The 20,056-nt window shown below is 41.5% G+C and overlaps 2 protein-coding genes across 6 annotated transcripts in view; one reads left to right on the plus strand and one right to left on the minus strand.

The window, feature by feature from the left end:
- The window catches only part of LOC129169966 (astrotactin-2-like), a 286,350-nt gene that overhangs the window by 85,647 nt on the left and 180,647 nt on the right, over positions 1–20,056 (minus strand). For all 4 annotated transcript variants that reach the window (XM_054756998.1, XM_054756997.1, XM_054756996.1 and 1 more), the window contains exons 14-17: positions 13,199–13,323; positions 12,141–12,245; positions 11,856–12,035; positions 959–1,290 (exon numbers count right to left, since the gene is read on the minus strand). In XM_054756998.1, the coding sequence (XP_054612973.1) occupies positions 959–1,290; positions 11,856–12,035; positions 12,141–12,245; positions 13,199–13,323 (742 nt within the window). The remainder of the gene's footprint in view (positions 1–958; positions 1,291–11,855; positions 12,036–12,140; positions 12,246–13,198; positions 13,324–20,056) is intronic.
- On the plus strand, positions 4,094–9,590 carry trim32 (tripartite motif containing 32). Of its 2 annotated transcripts, none has more exons than XM_054757000.1 (2): positions 4,094–4,224; positions 6,175–9,590. In XM_054757000.1, the coding sequence occupies exon 2, from the start codon at positions 6,187–6,189 to the stop codon at positions 8,227–8,229; it is 2,043 nt and encodes a 680-aa protein (XP_054612975.1). In that variant the 5' UTR covers positions 4,094–4,224; positions 6,175–6,186; the 3' UTR covers positions 8,230–9,590. The 2 variants fall into 2 exon arrangements, with proteins under 2 accessions (XP_054612975.1, XP_054612976.1); XM_054757001.1 differs by lacking the exon at positions 4,094–4,224 and adding an exon at positions 4,232–4,566.

Raw genomic sequence — 20,056 nt, forward strand, 5'->3', positions numbered from 1 at the left:
GGCAACCGGAACGGGAAGTTACGTCACCCATCTAAGACCACCACTTGTATGAGGGGTATTTTAAGTCGACATGCAGATTTTTCTTCCATTAGACCAAAATGAACACAGTTTTTACTTGCCTAGTGGCAAAAGACATATGCACAATGTCACATACGTCAGTGTCATAAAAAAACATGTATTTATACGTACAGAGCTGTGCAAAAGTGTCAAGCCACGACTGTTTTTATCAGCTTAATGAATAGCATTTTCACACAGTAAATAGTAGAACAGAATCAATTAGCAGGATGACACTAAAAATAACACAATAAAAATTTGTGGCACATGGACCAAGGGAGAATCAGTTCAATTTTGGTAACGCTTTGATAAAGGTGTTAATACGGGAATGTATTATTAGTCAAGATGACATCATCGGCATATTTGTTTGTGTCTGCGCTCTAGTACTCTCGTTGTGGTCATTTAAGTAGTTTTAAAACAAGATACTGTACCTAATGGTGGCCTAAGGCTTTGTACTGTATATGCCCATGTTTTGGTAATATAGGACATACTGTAAATGCTACAATTAACACCTCTATTCAATAAAACGCAATCTCTCATAGTCACTGGACGCGTGGTCTACAAAAGTAAATAATCACCTTGGGCTCTGTGGCTGTAGGCAACCACCTGATTAACTTACTAATAACAAGATGCCAGTGGCTGCATTTGAATCATCATGAATGGTCAGCCTTCAGCATGTTTATCTACCTCCGCATGCGCTTTAAAATGTTGCTAGTTAGCTTTTGGTGTGAAACCCATGGGCGTTACACTTACCGTACTGTTGTTTACATATCATCAGCTGTATTTATGCTGGCTCAGCAGTTTGCTCCCTATCGCTATTACGTGTGTGTCCTTGTGGTGAAAGAGAGCCACCCTTTCCTTCACACTCTCTCATGCACTCCAAAGCATTATTAAAATGGAATACCTCTTTGGTGATGTTGTCCTGCACCAGGCCGTAGAGGGGAACCACACGGCTGACTTCCAACAGAACAGGGATGGGCGAAGGCTGCTCGCCGCCTCTGCCGTTATTGCCCCGGCTTCTCCCTGACGCCGACCCCACAGTAGCGGTCTGGTGGTGGCACAGGTGGCATCCGGCCGGACAGCTGCCCTTCTCCTCGCAGCTGATCTCCACGCCGTTCACCACATCGTCAGACAACAGCTGGGTCTTCTGCAGCGCTGACAGGTAGCTGATGAAGGGCACCGACTTCAGCTCGTGACGCCCACTGCCAATTCCGCCAACCCCTTGGTCTGTCGCCTCTGATGGAGAAGCATAACAGTTTGATTGCATCTGCTTTTACTTTCTCATGCTGCTGAAGCAAAGAGGAAAAACAACAAGCTTTAATCCCATCCAGTCATCAGCTTTCCAAAGGATGGATGGCAGGAAGAGGGGCTTCAATAAAGACTCTTTGATCTTTTTGTTGGAGGTTGGCTTGAGACAACAAACCATTGGAGAAGATGACCTAGCAACACATCTGTGAAATCATACTCCATCATCTGCATCCTCAGGGAATAGATGCACCGCTCCCATCGGTGACACCTCTGAACTTCTGCTCCCTTAAAGTCATGTGTACATGTTGCCAAGGCAACAGCATCAACAATCAACCAAGAGTTCATGACAGGACCTTCCTTAACCATGTGGGTCCTGTACATCCATGAGCCAACAGGGTTCTAGTATAGAGGTACACTCCTACCTCAAGCATTCAAGAAGAACCGATGGGGTTTGAATTTCGGGCTCCAAAATACGGGTTTGAAAATGGAGATGGCTGACAAACATAAAAATGATAAATAATAAGAAATAAACCCAAAGATGCTTAAAAAGTCAAATAAAATTTAAAAAAAAAATAGAAACTAACAATGAAATACAAACAAAAAAATAAAATAACACTCAAATAAAACATTTCCAATGAATATACCATACCAATACTGGTAGTTCCAGTAGTTATGTGGCGATGGTAGCCCAGCTACTGTATTGTATGTACATGTATGTGCATATGAAAGTCATTAAAATAGTAAGAAGCGAGTTGTGTATAAAAGGACTAATTAAAAGTTCCCCCTAACTTTGTACACAAAAATTAAGCACTATTTATACATTAAAACTGGATCATTTCTCAGCAGCAAGAGGTGAGAGAACTAATTATGACATTCTGTTAAAGTTTTTGCAATGAAAGTGCTGTATTTTCATAATGTGAAAATAGTAATATATACTGTATATATACTTTTATATGCACATACTTGCCCATACAATGCAGTAGCTGCGCTACCATCTCCACTTACTGTAACTACTGGAATGCAACATATTCCATGATTTTACCACTGTTCTCCATTAGATATATCTCCATACAGTAATATATATTACAATAACATCACCAGTGATAGGATTTGATGACCCTTGTGTTTGCAATACCTGAGTCAATACATAGAGTTGTTAAGTGTATATAGGGGAGAAAAGCAAACAGTTGAAGCTGTGGGTAGTAACTGTGTGTAGCAGTATGTAAACAGGATCACTTTTTGGCACTAAAACTGCAGAAAAGAGTTGCTTGTTGCACAACTCTCTCGCTAAAAGTGGAACATCTCCACGTGTCAAACTGACTTCATCGTAACCAGCAGAATATTACAAAATACAAGACATATAACACTCAGAATGTTTGTGTACATTTTTTGTCTGCCTTTTGTGTTTGTGCCATGTTTTGGATTGCCTGCACTGGGACAAATGAGTTTGAATCCTGTTGCATTTTGGGAGGGGTGCATCATGATCATCATCTTTTCACACTATTGGCAGATCTTTGCAATGCGTACGCAACACTTGTCTGTCAACACACACACATTGACAAGGCAAGACAAATGGTGGAAATTCCCCCCAACACCCCCGGTCATTGATCTCGCACCAGCTTGAGAATGAAAATGTCATTGTTGACTCGTTGCAGTATAACTACTCATCAGGGACACAACTCCTGTGGCTGGGGTTGCGTCGCCCGGGGTAACGACAGACCAAGTGTCAAATATCATCCACATCAATTTAACACAGATGTTGGGAGATACGGATACTTATTACCACGGGTGAATGTGCTAAATATGTGATAAACTGCTGAATTAAAAGTTGGCGTGCCTGCCTTTTGCAATATTGATGTCACATTTTTAATTTGACTGTGCAATTCACTTAACAAATATGAGATTATTGTGTTATATCGCTAAAATGCATTTGACCAATAATTTATCTGCAATATACTGTTCAAATCACACTATTTAATGAAACTGTTAGCCTAAGCAAATGCAGAGGTGGAAAAGAACACATTATTATTTACTCATAACTGGCTGTTTTTGTTTTTTTTGGTATTTTTTTTGGTATTTTTTCAGTCATTTTAATATCTGTGCTTGCACTTTTAGTTATGCATTTTTTTGTACTTTGCTACATTTGAAAACATATGTGTTACTGAGCAGAAAATAATGCAAATAAAAAGGACAAAAGGGCCTGGAAACGCATCACAAAAGATGAGCTGGGCAAAGGCAAATTCTGCAGGAACATGATGAGTAAGCTTAGACCTACGTTTGAAATTTTGTATTTAATTGTACTTGAATAAAATGTAATACTTTTACATATGTGCAATACCTTAGTATTCTTTCCACCACTTAGTAAATTAATACCAAATATGAGTAATACTGCTGGCCAGCTACTTGGCACAAACTCTAGAAGACTTACATTGCCATCTAGTGGTTACTCTGTGTTATCACCTTCTTGTGTCTCAACGATGACATAATTGCACCACATGCAGTCAAACGCTCAATTATTTGTCACACAAATGCAGCATTTTTAGGGAACAAATTTTAGCATTTTTGACATAATTAGTTGGAAATATCTCTTAATCATGATTACATAATATTACATAAAATAAAAAAAAAATGCTGAGCCAAACATGATTAAAATCGTCATTTTTCCAATGCAAAAAAAAAAAAAATCCAAAACAACGTATTGTCTCTTATTCGTGTGCTTGACGCCGTTGCCGTGTTAACGCAGCAGCCAATCAAAACAATCCAGACATCCGCCTTTGACGCACATTACGTTAGCACGTAAAATTGCGTACGTGACGTCATCAGCAACACCACTGCAGTCTCGCCAGCGGATGCAGTAGCGGCGAACCACACACAGCTCGCCGATCAAATATCCCGTTATTTCCAAGCTGCTGTCAAACAAAGGTAATTTTCTTAACAGTGGCATGCTCGGAGAGGTTATGAAGAATAGTCTGTCCATTTGTCGGAGCTCACCTTGAATAAATCCAGCCATTTTGAATTAGTGTCGCTCAAGGCAGACGTTTGTTTGCTCGTGAGGCCTGTGTTTTATTAGCCAAAAACGAAGCAGGCTGCTAAATAATTATTTTGGACGATTAAACATACAATGTGCGCCCAATTTCTCATCACTATTAACGTTTATTTTGCATTTGGAACCGGCTCGCGAAAAGTCAACGTTAAAGACCCGGTCTTTATGTTTTGATCTTCTTGATGCTGTCTTTTTGGAGCCCCGCCCTCTTATGCTGAGAGGCAAGTATTGACATTAATGCTACTGTATTGTTTTTATTCTGCTAATATAGTCCACAGTTTGTTAATTTTTGAATTATTTCAGCTTGGCCACAGATCACAGCATTCACATCTATCCATGCATCCGTTTTCTATACAATTTGTCCTCACTGTGAGCTGGAGGTGGGGTACACCTTGGATTGGTCACCAGTCAATCACAGGGCACATACAGACAAAACAACCATTCACACATATGTATAATACATAGTCGCTAATTAATGGAACATGCGTATTTTGGGGAGGTTGCCGGAGTACCCAGAGAAGAGCCACGCAAGCATGAGAACATGCCAACTCCACACAGCCACACCGTGCAAACTGTCAGCATTGAAACGCAATTTCAAACCATCGATTGTCTTCTTTTTAAAGGTGCTGTCTGCTTCGGTAAGGTACTGGATGGGGTCACTAACCATGCAAAACTTTATATTCCACCCACTTCTTGCTCTGACGCTGCAAGACACAGCCTAAGTAATACGCATGCACGTCCATTAGTTATAATTAGTTGTCAGCTAAAGAAAGCAATTTGGCAAAGGTTAGCTACTAACGTTAGCTGTCATTGAATGTATAGCCTATCATAACCACACAATGACTCCAATTGTCGGTCGCTTCTCTGAGACTGCTGTTGTATAAGTGCAGACATTTACGTTAATGCCAGGCAGCGGTGAGTGAAAGTCCTGAATGCCATTCTGCTTATTGGAATTAAACAACATTTTTACAAAGTTTAACTTCTATTTGTTCAATCTGTTCTTTTAAATCATTGCTGGTAAGACATCTGCTCACTAGTGGTGGTGGTCTTATATTGCTTTGGTTGCAAAAAGTGTAGTTTGGAATCGAAGAGGAACAGCACCTTTTAAGGAGTGTTTCTTAGATGTTTTATTTGTTCCACGAGACCAACGATGTGATCGGCAAAACCACCAACGAATCTCTGATGTAGAAATTATGCTGTGGCATGGCTCTAAGCCCTTACTGAAGTTTGGGGATATCTTCCTGCTCCAAATTCGCTGGCGTCGACTGAAAAAGGCTGACCTTGCGTTGTGGCGATGTGGACCATATTGCATTTCCGGAATGTACACAACTTGATCAGACGGTGTACAACTGGTGGAAACCCAAATCTGCAAACAGAACTAAATCTGCAGCGGAAATGCTCCGGTAACACCACTAGGACAATTACTCTGCAGTGGAAGCTGCATCAGTTGTTTACAGTGGAACCAGCAGACAGTAGCTACCAGACGGTTTTTTTTCCACATTGTAGGAATTAGACATTTAGTTGCAAATAGAGAGACATTCAGTGTAAGAGGCAACTTGCACAAGCATAAGAATTAACTCGCTGGTATTTTGGCGAAAAACTGCAATTGTGCTCATCCCCTATGCAGCCGTGAAAGGTTCACAATGCTGTTTCAAGGGACACTGGGGTGACTACGCAGAAGCATAAAACAAGTTTAATCGTCCAACTGTTTGAGGCGTACAGGATACGCATCCATCCAGCAGCCATTCCTAACTTCCTTGGTCTAAGTGGGACTTGAACCAAACACAGTTTGTCATGGTAATATAATGACTACAACCTCTGTGTTTCAGGTAAGACCCATAATGGCGACATCGTCTTACCCACTTGACGCAGATCTAATGCGAGAGGTCCTTGAATGTCCTATCTGCCTTGAGACCTTCAACGAGGACCAACTCAGACCAAAGCTCCTCCAGTGCGGTCACACGGTATGCCGCCATTGCCTCGAGAAACTCTTGGCCAACACCATCAATGGTGTGCGCTGCCCCTTCTGTAGCAAGGTCTCACGCATGAGCAGCATCTCACAGTTGGCAGACAATCTCACAGTGCTGAAGATCCTTGATTGCACCACGTCCTGCAGTGCGGCGGCTGCCGCCCTCATGTGTGGGTCCTGCTGCAACCGCTTACCACGGCAGTACTGCCACGACTGCGCCATGGTTCTGTGTGAGCCGTGTAAAGGCGAGGGGCATCTACACAAGGGCCATTCTGTCCAGTTGATTCGGATGGCTGCTGAGCAACGTCGCAAAGAACTGGGTGGCAAACTGTCTACCCTACGTGAAATCATGGGTGAAATCCAGAAGAAAAAGACAGCGATTGAAAACATTTCCAAATCTTTCAGAGCGAAGTACCGGGCAGTGCAGCAGGATTACACTACGGCCGAGCTGCTGCTTCAAGATGAGCTGAGCCGGTCTCGGACGACGTTCAGGGCGGCCATGGCGGAAGTGCAGAAGCTCAACGGGCAGGTCCTCGAGGAGCAGACATATCGCCTGAACATCGCGGAGGTAAAGGTGGTGTCATGTTGTGATTATCTAAACATGCGGGTGAGGCAAAGCGATATCAGCCTGCTCAAGGATGATGGAGGCGGGTATGACGATGAGGAGCTCAAGCTGAGGAGCACCCTACCCACCGTGTTCCAGCTACATGAGCCGGAGCTGGTCCGTACAGAGCACTCCAAACCGACAGAAGTTGGGCATTTGACCACAAATCCGTATACGGTGAACACAGACAGTGCAGAAAGCAGGTTGGAGGTTGCGCTTGAGGGCGATGCTGAGAGTGTAGAAGGAGCTGTAGGTGGTTCAGTGGGGCCTCCAGTGGATATTTACAGAGACGTTGACATGATCACAGCTGCTGATGAGATTTCATGTAGCTCACCAGGCACCTACAAGTCCAAGTCTATGGATGCTGGAGGGGGATCACAAGAAGGAGCATGTACCGGTACCCCATTGTGCCAGTTTGTGAAGAAAATGGGCTGTAAGGGAGCTCTTCCTGGCTCTTTCAATTTACCAGTTAGCATCTGTGTGACCCAGCAAGGTGAGGTCCTGGTGGCTGACCGCGGAAACTACCGCATCCAAATATTTAACCGCAAAGGCTTCCAGCGTGAAATCCGCCGCAACGCCAGCAGCATCGACAACTTCGTCCTGAGCTTCCTCGGCGCCGACCTGCCAAACCTCATGCCCTTGTCCATTGCTGTCACACCTCAAGGTCTAATTGGGGTCACCGACAACTACGACAACTCTGTTAAAGTGTACACCATGGATGGACAGTGCATAGCGTGCCACAAGAACCAACTCATTAAACCTTGGGGCATTACAGCCATGCCCTCCGGCCAGTTTGTGGTGTCAGACGTAGAGGGAGGCAAGCTGTGGTGCATTTCTGTCGACCGCAACGTCGGTGTGGTGAGCTACAACCGGCTGTGCTCGGCGGTGCGGCCCAAGTTTGTGACGTGCGATGCCACCGGTACCGTATACTTCACCCAAGGCCTGGCACTGAACTTTGAGAAACGCCACAACGAGCCCCACCTGGAGGGTGGATTCTCCATCGGCTCCGTGGGCACCGACGGCCAGCTCGGCAAGCAGCTCAGCCATTTCTTCTCCGAGTCGGAGGACTTCTGCTGCATCACCGGCATGTGCGTGGACACAAATGGGGATTTGCTCGTAACGGACAGCGGGCGGAAGGAAATCCTTCAGTTTCCCAAAGAAGGGGGGTTCAAAGTTCTCATCCAGGATGGACTTAACTGCCCAGTGGGAGTGGCCACCACACCCAAAGGGCAGCTACTGGTGCTGGACTGCTGGGACCACTGTGTCAAAGTGTACACATACATTCAAAGAAGGCACTCATCTACCTCCTAGAGGAACTGCACCGAAGCGCTGCTTCATTTTGGTGTTTTGATGCCTGCAAAAGCTGAAGGCAAACTCTATTTTGTTTAGACTCATTCTTACGCCACATTTCTTTGGCCAACACAGTTTGAGTCACAAGCAACCTTATTATTTAAACTTACCTTGCAATAAGCATAATATCCAAGTATACAGGCGCAGGTTGTCTCATTAATATAACAAATTAAGCTAATATCCACGCTAATGTCACTCTGTCATCTGCAATTACATCAGACTTGCAATATACAAACAGGAGGAGAATTAGCGTATGGGCTTTCGGGCCTGTGAAGCACTTTATCGTGTCATTGTTTTATTAGCACAGACAGACATTGACGGCTTTAAAGTTTACTGTGCAGTAAATTAAGTAAATCACTAAGGACGTATAAGTATTTGTTGAACTGCATCCAGTAACATTCAGGGAGCGTGCATGTACTGCATAGTCTGCGATGGTACATAAACACTAATGGGACAAATGCTGTGAAGACAAGCTGTGGATTATCACACTTTCACGTCGTTTTTGTGGGGTTTCACTCATTATGGCGTTGTCAGATTTTAAAATAATTGGATATGTAGCTGTCAAAAAAAGAAAAAAAACGTGTCATTAGCCATAGAAAGTCATTTCATACATGTAATCTGTCTTTATCAAAATGCATTTTCTGTATCAGTTCATCAAGTGTTGTCATTCCCCACCCCCCAAGGATCTGCTAAAATATATTAAGGGGACATTAATCATGAAAATCACCCAGTCATACTATAATTACATGGTCATCAATCTCTTATAAGAAAATATGCACCTTCCAGTCCAGGTTGTGTTCATAAGAGCACATTGTTTGAGCCTTAAAGATGACTTTAAACTCCGCACTGAAATATCTAATATAATATCTGTGAATTTAATAGATGGATAAAAAACACTAAGTTTATTGAAGTACTGGTCCTTTTTTTGTATACATAAGATGTTTGTTTGGTATCTCCACTCTAGTCTAATAGGTTTAGATGTCACTGCAGGTAGTTAAACAGAAAACGTCATCACTTCCAAAAACAACAACAAAAAAGCTAAGTGTCCTTGTGTCAGTGTGCTAAACATGTTCATGTTACATGTGATTTAATTAAGCAGTCATTTCATCCTGCAAAATTGTACAGTTAAATAGTAGTGACATTTGCAATAGGTCCATGAACTTAACACCCCCGCCCCCCAGGTTCCCTCAGGTGCTCTGGAGCATGTGAATCCTTATGTGTTGAACACATGGATGGAAACCTTTGTGTTTTTCGTGGCTCGCTTTTTGTGTTTGTATCGTTGATTCTTTTGAGTGCAATAAACATTTCTGAAATAACTGCAACAGTATTATGGCATCCAAACTTGTATGTACTGCATGTGCTCTAAAACAATGCCAAATACCACCTGCTTTGCCACCAATACCATTTTTGTTACCTTGGCCTTGCTATCATGGTTTAGTGTAGCATGAAAAAACATTTGAATTTAATTTCAGCAGCTCTTTGGATTAAAAAAAATATATATATATATATATATATATATATATATATATATATATATATATATATATATATATATATATATATATATATATATATATATACACACACACACACAATTATATGAAAATAAGTCCCTAATATAATTATATTTCATTTTAAAAGATTCTGAGTACCACTAGATAGAGCCTGTGTAACGCCAGTGGTTGCCATCAACACAGTTGCCATCAAAAATGGTCTTAATTACATTAAAAAAACAAGACAATCTGGATCAACTACAATATTGCTGGGGCATACGCATTTTATCTTTTTTTAATTTTATTCTTTAATATTTTGTTAATTCCTTTCCATTGAAACAAATATATTAATTCTGTAACAACTACAACAATATAGTGGCATCCAATATGTCCTCTAAAACAGTGGTTCCCGAACTCTTTACGGTCGCGTACGCCTTTCAGACATTTGATCTGAAGCCATGTAGCACCTACTCTTGCAGACTTAAAAAAACATTTTATCTTAATTAACTTGAAATATTGAACAATTAATTGGTTAATATGTAGTGTTCCCTCGTTTATCGTGGGGATATGTTTCCAAATAGCCCGCAATAACTGAAATCCGCAAAGTAGCCAGCTTCTTTTTTCTTTTTAAATTATTATATATTTTTTAAGGTTTAAAAACCCCTCACCATACACTTTATACACTTTTCTTAGACAGGCAATAGCAATGACACACTCAAAAAAGTTCCAACCTTGGTTTGAATTTTAATGATCAACCTACAGGTCGGTCGTTCAAGAAATGATTAAGTCACTCGGGTATTTCACTACTGTGACCTTGCCTTTACGCCCTGGCGCCGTTCCGCTGTACTGTAGCGTTTTTGTGTCCTTGTTAAAACATTGCTGCAGTACTCCTTCGAACCCAAGATTCATTTACAAGCTAGCGATGACACAGGAGACATGGCAGGACGGCACGAAGGAGACTGATGATCTACATCCCTAATGATCTACATCCAATCAGGAAGCACAAACAATGTGCGGTGCAGACAGACGAGAGAGGGAACAGAGAGACAATCAACTTCCCACAATGCAATTTTTCTTAAAAGGCCAGGCTTACCTGTACCAGTGTTCATACGCTGTGATAGTAAAAAATAAGCACTAAAAAAACTCTGCGAAAGGTGAACCACCATAGACCAAGGGAACACTATTTTGCACGGTCACGTTTTGATGAAGTTCCACACGAGCACTGATACATAGATAAGTAATCATCTTATGTATATTTTATTCCAGTTTGATGTTGGCATCCTTCAGTTTCAATGGGTTGAATTTGAGCTTCACTTTTTTGTCCACTCACGATGGCTGTGGTTTAAGTCTGCTTATTAATTTAATACCAAATTGAAGGGGGAAGTTTAACAATCATGATAAAGCAGTATCCCAAATACAACTAACCATAAAGCCTAATTTTGGGGTGGGGGTGCGGGTGACATGTCCCAGTGACAGGTTTTCACACTCTTAATCCACAAAATAATTATCAAACTTCCTTATTTGTTCATATAACGCACACAGAACAACGAACAACTTCATGCTCTGCTCCGTTTTCCTTGCGCCGTGAGGTGTTGAGGCGCACTCGTAATTGCGAGGGTTTGGCGCTAACTATTTTATTTTTATTCACGTACCCCCTATGACAATTGTTGTACCCCTGGGGCTACGCATATCCGACTTTGGGAACCTAGACTCTAAAACAAAGATGGCCGTGGATCAAAATTTTGCCAGTGTAAGAATTCTGAAACAACTGCAACATTATTGTGGCATCCAGCGTCCTTGAAAACAATTGAAGCGGATGGAATTACCTGTTTGAATTGATTAAAAAAAAGATGAAACGTGGTTATTCTGAAGATAGTTTAATTCTTAATGCTATTGGCCTTATTTTCTTCATCATTTAACATGAAAGCAGGGAAAACACAGCTTTTAGAGGCAGTACAAAAAGGTTTTGCCCCATTTTTGATTAGGTTCTGGATTCCTGCCTTGGCTATATTTTGCTTGCAATTTTCCTTTGAATTCTGAGTTTATGCTGTTTTTTTCATACAATATTTTTGCTTTTCTTCCCATATGTCTCACCTTTCTGATACTGAAGCCAGAGCTGCTGCTGGGCCTTCTTGCTGGGGAAGTAGATGCTGCAGTTGAGCTCAGAGCCGTACAGCGCCTCCGACATGTAGTGGCTGCCATATTGCTGGAGGAAGGCCAGCAGCTCCTCCCGCGTGCTCTGCCCAGAAAGTGTCTTAAGAACCTTCGCAAAACCTTTTTATTTGAGAAGGAAAAACAACATTTAAAAGCATGCTTTTATTAATAGGTGTCACTTTGTTACCACTATGAAATAATACCATGCACTAAAATGGGTCTGACCTGAAGCCAAAGTGATGGAACTGAGTTTGACTTTGTACAGATTGCTTCGCACTCGCCACTGTTGAACCATTGGATAGCCTGCTGCTTCGTTGTACTTAGCATCGCCTAAAAAAAACAAACAAACAACTTGCAAAGCAAAAAAAATCTATTTATAATGGGGGCATTTCATAGGTGATGTGTGAATGCATGTTGAAAGTGGCTGTTTAATGTTTGTTGTGTGTCTAATTTTGGTAAAAGCTAGTGGTAATTTAGCTAATGGAAAGGATTAAGGAGTAGAGGCGGAGGTGCAAGGTTGAATTTATTGAGAAAAGAAAAAAAAATGGGATAAAAGACAAGGTCACCGTACAATTTAATTGTATTGTCCAGCGAAAACCACGTGTGGCTAAAGTGTTAGGATCTTTCAATTTTCTATTTATTAAAACAATACCAAAGCAATGTCTGTTCTGGCACATCTTAATAAAGCCCCCGTCGCACTGAGCACCAATCAGCATGAATCAAGCAGAACCAGCCGAATGACAAAAGTTTCAAAAGTGGCGCTACATCGCTGTATCTCTCTCTCTCTTCTGTCTGCACCGGCCATTGTCTTCTGTGTTCTGATTGGCTTGTAGACCACTGTCAATCTGCAAGTTTTTTTCCCCTCGACAAAACCCACAATGTCGACGAAACGTTGTGCACCCAAAAGGCAGATGAAGATGCTACCCATCGTACAAAAAGTTGGCCTTCTGGACGTGCTGAAGGAAGGTAGAAGTTGCGGCTGTAGGACGCCATTACGGAATAATTGAATCTTCAATTCGAGGAGAAGGACAAGGAGTGTGCTTGGATTACGTTTTGAACACGTCTTATTTGGGTCAATGCAGGTAATTTCCTGCATTTAGTGGTAATATTTGGTGTCATATACGGTTAAGTCCAAATTTGTATGTACACAATGTATTGTTTTTACAGTACGTCTTACTGGTAACTGTGGTTAACTTCTTTTTACACTTTTACACAGTATGCCAAGTTATTTCTATTCTAGTATTTCTTGTGGGAAATAGGAAGATTTGCTGCAACAAGCGTACCTGTTAGGAGCTCCAGGTTTGGCAGCGGTTCAGACAACACGCCTCTGCATTGTTCCTCCACTGGCAGAGGGAGAACCATGAGGCCGTCGGCTAACTGGGGGAAGTCCTTAATGAAGTTGTTATCTCTAGATGGGAGGGAGGCAAACAAAGGGGTGAGATTAACCTGTAGCGCATACTAATCTATTACCCAGTGCAGCTTCATTTGTGAACGCATATGTTCAGATAAGCATTCATGTAACGATATCCTATTGCGGTTGTAGTTTGCAGCTTTGACCCATGAAGCTGCACATAAAATAGGGTATGCTAGGAGGAAAAAGGATGCAAATGTTCTCTAAAACAGGCATGCAAACCTGTTTTGATCAGTGTTACCTCCATGAAATAAGAGAGATGCCCTTTCAGAAAATAAACACTCATAATAGATAGTGTGTGTGTGTTATATGCTCCACTTTTGTCCAGCAGATAAACTGCTTTGGGCTTTCATTTCCCCCGACAAAAAGACTGAGTTGTCCCGCTGCATTCTGGGAGCTCAGCGAGCAGCAGCAGCAACTATTTCCCATAATAATCCACTTTTACAGGATCGAGTCTCAGTGCTGAGAAACGCGTGCCGTGGACACCCAGGGGACTTTGATTCATTCTTTGTGGTATCAATTTTTCATCCTCTCTCATTGCTTTCTTAGCCTGCTGCGAGTGAATGTGCAACTGACTCCAAGTAGGAGGAGGAAGGGGCGCCGTGAGGAGATAACACTGGCTTGACACAGTGATTTCAATGAAATCAAGTCTATAGGCATGGAATATGTAGCTTCAAGTACTTTAAGGAACAAAAACATACACTCTGCACATTACTAGGCACGATTTTGAGCGTTAATGTTGTCACTGAACAGCTACAGTGCATTTCGTCAATCCAAAATGTTAAAAATACAAAAAAATAATAATATAAACATACAATTCTCAACAAATGTACCAAAAAATAAATAAAACATGCCACATCATATTTTGGAATTATTATTATTAATGTATTATTATTATAACACATTTTAGTCTCGCATGAAGCTGAAATTGTCGTTTCTCTAGTCAAAAATGAACAAAACACGTTTTGCAGCAAAGCATTTGATACCATTTTTTTGCCTTTAACCTAGTAAGTAGAAGTAAGTAAGTAGAACTAATTAATTGAACATAAGACATTGGTTTAGTACCACCGCATTGAACTTCCTTCAAAAAGTCTGAAAAAGACACTTGGGTGTCTTATTTTTAGGGTCTAGAAGCCAGCAGGTGCCGTCAAATGACTTCTCAACAACAACCAAGCTTTTTTTCCCCGTCACTCACTCAAGGTTGGGCAAGTTCCACACACAGTGCAGTAACAAATAAGTGGGTTCGCTCTACCAGTGTGTTCATTTACTCATGTTTCATTTAAGACCCGTGTGTGGTCATTAGGTCCACATACTGGGCTTCCTCCCCACCGGAGGGGGCCTACAAGTGGCAAACCTCCTGTCTGAAAGCAAACTTAAGTGTTATTATCATGAATAATAGTCAAGGGCCATTAAAGCAGATGAAATACATTCCTACCTCCATGCCCGATGAGGCCAATTTAGAGCGCAAAGAGCTGATGGCTTACATGCAAATACATTGTTATGCATGTTGCACACAGCCATCACTGTCACGATTCTTCCCTTGATGGAGTGTAACAATAGTTGGCTGTTTACAGCATGTAGTCCCGAGTGGTATCTCCAGCCTTCTGCTTCGTAATACCATCCAACGTCAACAAGTCCATTCCAATAATGGCTGGACCTCAAGACGATGAATGGATCTGCTCACAATGCCAACACTGTATTGTAAGTGTAAGCCATCCAGCAGCCACGTGGAAGCTGCCACTGTGGACCTTTGTGGCGACAAAGACGTTCTAACTCCCACAGTAACTGAGTACTCAATGCACACACCAGGCGGCACAATGAACTCAGTCTCTTCCGGCTCATCTGCTAATTGAGCAACGTTAACAGAATATTTAATGATGCTAAATGCCATTCTTGATTTGCCATTTTTTGTGTTCCGTGCTTATTGTATTATTATTATTACTTATTATATTGTTATTATTATTGTTGTTGTGTTAAAAATGTAGTGTATGCCTCTCTCACTATACAGCAGTAAAAAAATAAAAAAAATAAATGAAAAACTGAAAATATCTGGTGACTAAAATGAAATTAAACAAGTGTGTAATGCCATCCCCGCGACCTTAATGAGGAGAAGCGGCATAGAAAATGGATGGATGGTGTAATGCCATATTATTATCCAAAAAACACAAATTATATAAATGATGCAGTTCAAATAAAAAAATGGTGCATGAAAATGTTCTTTTTTGTGAGTGGTCTGTGTTTAATTATATATTCATTACTATCTATCCATCCATTTCTATATCGCTTGTCCTGACCAGGAATAATTGTCTACAGTTGAATGTTTCAAGGTTGATTTGTTTGTGCGACTGCTCTAAATATTATCGTGATTGTTGTTGTTATTGCATTTATTGCACTTGTTTTAACCCCTAAATATAAATTCTAATTTCCATGGATACATTTATCATGTATTGTAATTTCGTGATATATTGGCACCTTGCATGTTTCATTTATATTCATGTTTTATTATATATTTTTATATTTAATATGCATGTGTATTTCATTAGCATAGATTTATCTGCATTTTATCTACATGTGTTTATTTTTTATTTATATTGTACTCATGTCCTTACTAATTGTTATGTTTGCTTTCACAATCAATGTCCAATGAAAGGGTTCTGTGGAAACCCCCCCAAAAAAACACTAGTAGTAAGAAAGAGTGCACCATCGTAAACGTCCACTAGATGTCCCTCTTTCTCTGTGCCAAGGAAAAAGCCCACGCTAAACAAGTCCACAAATATGATCAAGCTTAATATTTCTGTGGTTTATATAAGGCTGCAGCATGTAATTACTTTTTGATTGGGGGCAACTATCAAGAGGTGTTTACAAAATGAGAAAAGTACTGCACTGCACAAGGCAGACATCACAAAACGTTAGCGGGATGAGAGAGGTCATTTTTTTGCTCGGAGTGAGGGTTCAAGAGGTGAGCAGGAGACAGAAAAGAAGCGATTATGGCTCTGATAAGGCGAGGCTTGAAGCCATGAAGGGGGTTGCTGAGGAGTTGGGATGTGTCAGAAGGACGCCTACTTTTCCACAGAGAGGGAGGGTCTGTAAATCTTTGAGTGGACAAAGCCGACGTCTCTTAGGGAAAGGAGGGATGTGCCCTTGGCGTCCTCTTGGGATAACAACAGTGTTTTTGAAGTGTGCGCTAGTCGCCACTGGGTGCCAGTGCTGTGCAGGTCAGTGGGTGGTTATGTTGGGAGCTGCAGCATGCTGGATTAGCTGTGAGATATCTGAAAGTAGGAGACTAAATAAGCACTGTCAAGTATTTGTTGTAGTATCAAATCTTGCTTAGTCCCTGGAAGGCAATACTGTCCAAACCTAACCATCCATCCATGTTCTATACGGGTATTCCAGTCAGGGACACCAGGAAGACGGAGCCTAGAGCTGATTTATGGCCACCAACTAGACCAGCAACCACTCACATTCAATCTACCAACAGCCTTGAGTCTTCAATGAACCTCACATGTATGTTTTTGGACTAGAAGATGTCAGGTACCTGATCAGGAATTAACTCTGGACATGTTTCCCGGGTCACCCAGTTCTAATTATCTTTCACCCATGGTGATGCATCATGGCAGGGCAAGTAGAACACAATACATAGAATCTGGTGTCTTTGATCAGATACGAATTGGATGGCTATTCCACCAAATCACCACATTAGAAGATCACCACTTTGTACTGTAGCTGTCAGAGACACTTTCACACAGAGATACTGCACAGTTATTGCATTAGAGCCGTGACAGAAGATCAGACGTTTATCAGTTTGCCATTTACCCAGAATCCAACAGAATGTTGCCGCAACTGTTATACAGGTAGATGTCACAGCCTAGATTCGGCAAACATGCAGTATCAGGACTATAACAGAACCATCCATCCATCTTCTATGCCACCTATCCTCATTAGGGTCGTGGGGGTATGCTGGAGCCTATCCCAGCTGCCTTCAGGCAAGAGGCGGGGTACACCCTGGACTGATCGCCAGCCAATCGCAGGGCACATATAGACAAACAACCATTCACACTCACATTCATACCTATGGACAATTTAGAGTCGCCAATTAACCTAACATGCATGTTTTTGGAATGTGGGAGGAAACCAGAGTACCCGGAGAAAACCCACGCATGCACGAGGAGAACATGCAATTCCATACAGAGATGCCCAACGGAGATTCAAACCCAGATCTTCTATAGCAGAACATCTGACATTTATCTGCCTTTGCCTTTTACACAGAGCCCAGCAGAAGTGGGGAATGCTGCAGACTTCCAAAAGGCGACACAGCGTCCTGTAATCTGATAAGATAAAGACACACGATGACGTTAGCATTCGTGTCTGGTGTGGTAGAAAAATACTTGTTGGACGGCGACGATCTCTTTTGCCGTTTATACAGCACAAAGGAGAAAAAGAAGAACATTCGGCTACAGTGTAAGCGGAAAAACATACATACAACATCCAAACACCCCACATGTGGAAAATCAACACTATAAGATGTAATTTTATTCCCTAAACGCCGATTTGAAAAAGGCAGGTCGTCTTATATACAGGGTTTAGAGATTTACATATGCAAACCACAGCTTTCTGCCATCGGCTGGACAAGTGCAGCTGTAACACTTGTCCAAGAAAGGATCTTCAAAAGGAAGGGTAAAAAAAAATCAATTCAGTATCGTCTTATATTCGGGTCAATACGGTATGAAAGGAAAACATACAAAAACCCTAACAACACATCCGTGGCAAATCAACACGACAGTGGAAGCTTTGAGGATCTAAGACCACGACCGTATCGACCCAAACAAAAGACGGTATTTTTTCACTTGGAAAAGAAGTCCGAAAAAGATGGGTTGTCTTATATTCAGGGTCATCTTATATTCCGGTCAATACGGTTAATAAGAAAAACAATATCCAATGCTGCAATAGATAAAGTATAATGGAAAAAAGATGAATTTTGATTTGGACAGGTCATCTTATATTTGGTGTCTAGACATGGACGGCAAACCAACAGGTGCTGACTTCTCCCTAAGCAAGTCACAGCTTCTCTTCCTGTCACTCACTCTCACACACACACACACACACACACGCACACACACGCACACGCACCAGCAATCTGGAGAGATGCAGCTGTGACACTTGTCCAAGAACAAGTCTTGAAAAAAGAGGTGTCGTCTTATTTTCGGGCTTGTCTTATACTCGGCTCAATACAGTCAATTGAGGTCTTAATCCATTTCTCGTGTTTCTTTGCTTCCGTGCTATTGTCAACCGATATTCCTTTCCGTATCAGCCTATCATTCAGTGTAAAAGGAGATGTAAACAGACATATAAAACGTACATAAACAAATACAAACATAAAACACAAAAACAAATCTTATGAATCACAATTGAGACTAAAGACCCGCAGTGTAAATGCAGCCCAAGGCAAATGATGACTCCAGATGCTCAATATCTTTCTACATCTTCTCCAGGACATGAAAACAATCCCGGTTCTTCTTCCAGGGATTTGATTATATAAAAAAAATAAAAGATAAGAAGTACACGCGACAGCTGTGAGGAGATAACAATAATTGTGCTTTTGCATGTCGGTGTAAAGGAGTCATCAGCAATCTCGCAATCTTCTCTCCCTCAAGTAGCGGAAAACTAGGCACAATACATCCATGACACAGCATGCCGGCAATTTCTGCGGCTGCCACGCTGTTTGGATTTAACAATAAATGGGATAATTAGCCGGCGTTTGCAGGAAAGGCACGTAACAAAAAGAGAAGACAGAGCAAAGAAAGAACTCTGAGCAACAGCAGTCGATTGTGAATGTATGTCATCACCCTGTTTGTGTCTTTATTTTAATAACCGTGGCGCGATTTAAATGTGAACAGAAGCAGGAGCAGCAGGATGCTCTGAGCTGCTGATAGTGATTCCGCTAAAAAGGAGATCTCGTTACCTTTTATGGCCGATGTTGATCAATTTAACAACCTCTGATAGTGAGCACCTTGTGGCATTTGTGGACTTACTGATTTGTGGATCTTTTTAATGTTTAATGCATTTAATAATAGCATGTCAAACATGTCTTAGCGGCCACCTTTATAGAACGGCCGCCTGCCTATAGCAGCCACTGAAAAATCCCCCGCAGCAAATTTACATATTATAGACCCTGTGTATAGCAGTCACCTGTCCAACGCGGCCAGCGGCCACCCATTTTGTCTCCCTTGGTCAATATCTGACCGCATATAGCGGCCAAATTACCAACTCAAGTAGAAGTTTCATGCACGAAAAAGTTTTGTTTTTCAATCAATGAAGCCGTCGTGTGTAGACTTTAATTACCGAGTCCTCGCTCAGTCACAATCATTCACAAGATCCACACAGACTGTCAGTTGTTCCACATAAAAAAAGCAGTCTTCTTTTGAGCTTGCTATTTCCTGGTCAAACATGTAACTTTAAGAGCATTTGCACCAAAACATTACCGCAAAGTAGGCTGGGAACAGGACGTGCTCCCAGCGACGCTACAATAAAAAAAACATACGCTAGCATGCATGCGGCAGAGGGAGCAAAACTGAGTTCGGTTGTACTTAATTGAAGTATTTTAGAATGTACTCACGTTATTTTTCATCAATCCTCATCCACAAATCCATCAAAGTTCTCATCTTCTGTATTCGACACAAACAAGCCGTCTTCTTTTCCGTTCGCTACTAGTCTGTTAACTTGTCAGTGTTAT

Source organism: Dunckerocampus dactyliophorus, chromosome 17 (genome assembly GCF_027744805.1).
Source record: "Dunckerocampus dactyliophorus isolate RoL2022-P2 chromosome 17, RoL_Ddac_1.1, whole genome shotgun sequence".
Taxonomy (NCBI): Eukaryota; Metazoa; Chordata; class Actinopteri; order Syngnathiformes; family Syngnathidae; genus Dunckerocampus; species Dunckerocampus dactyliophorus.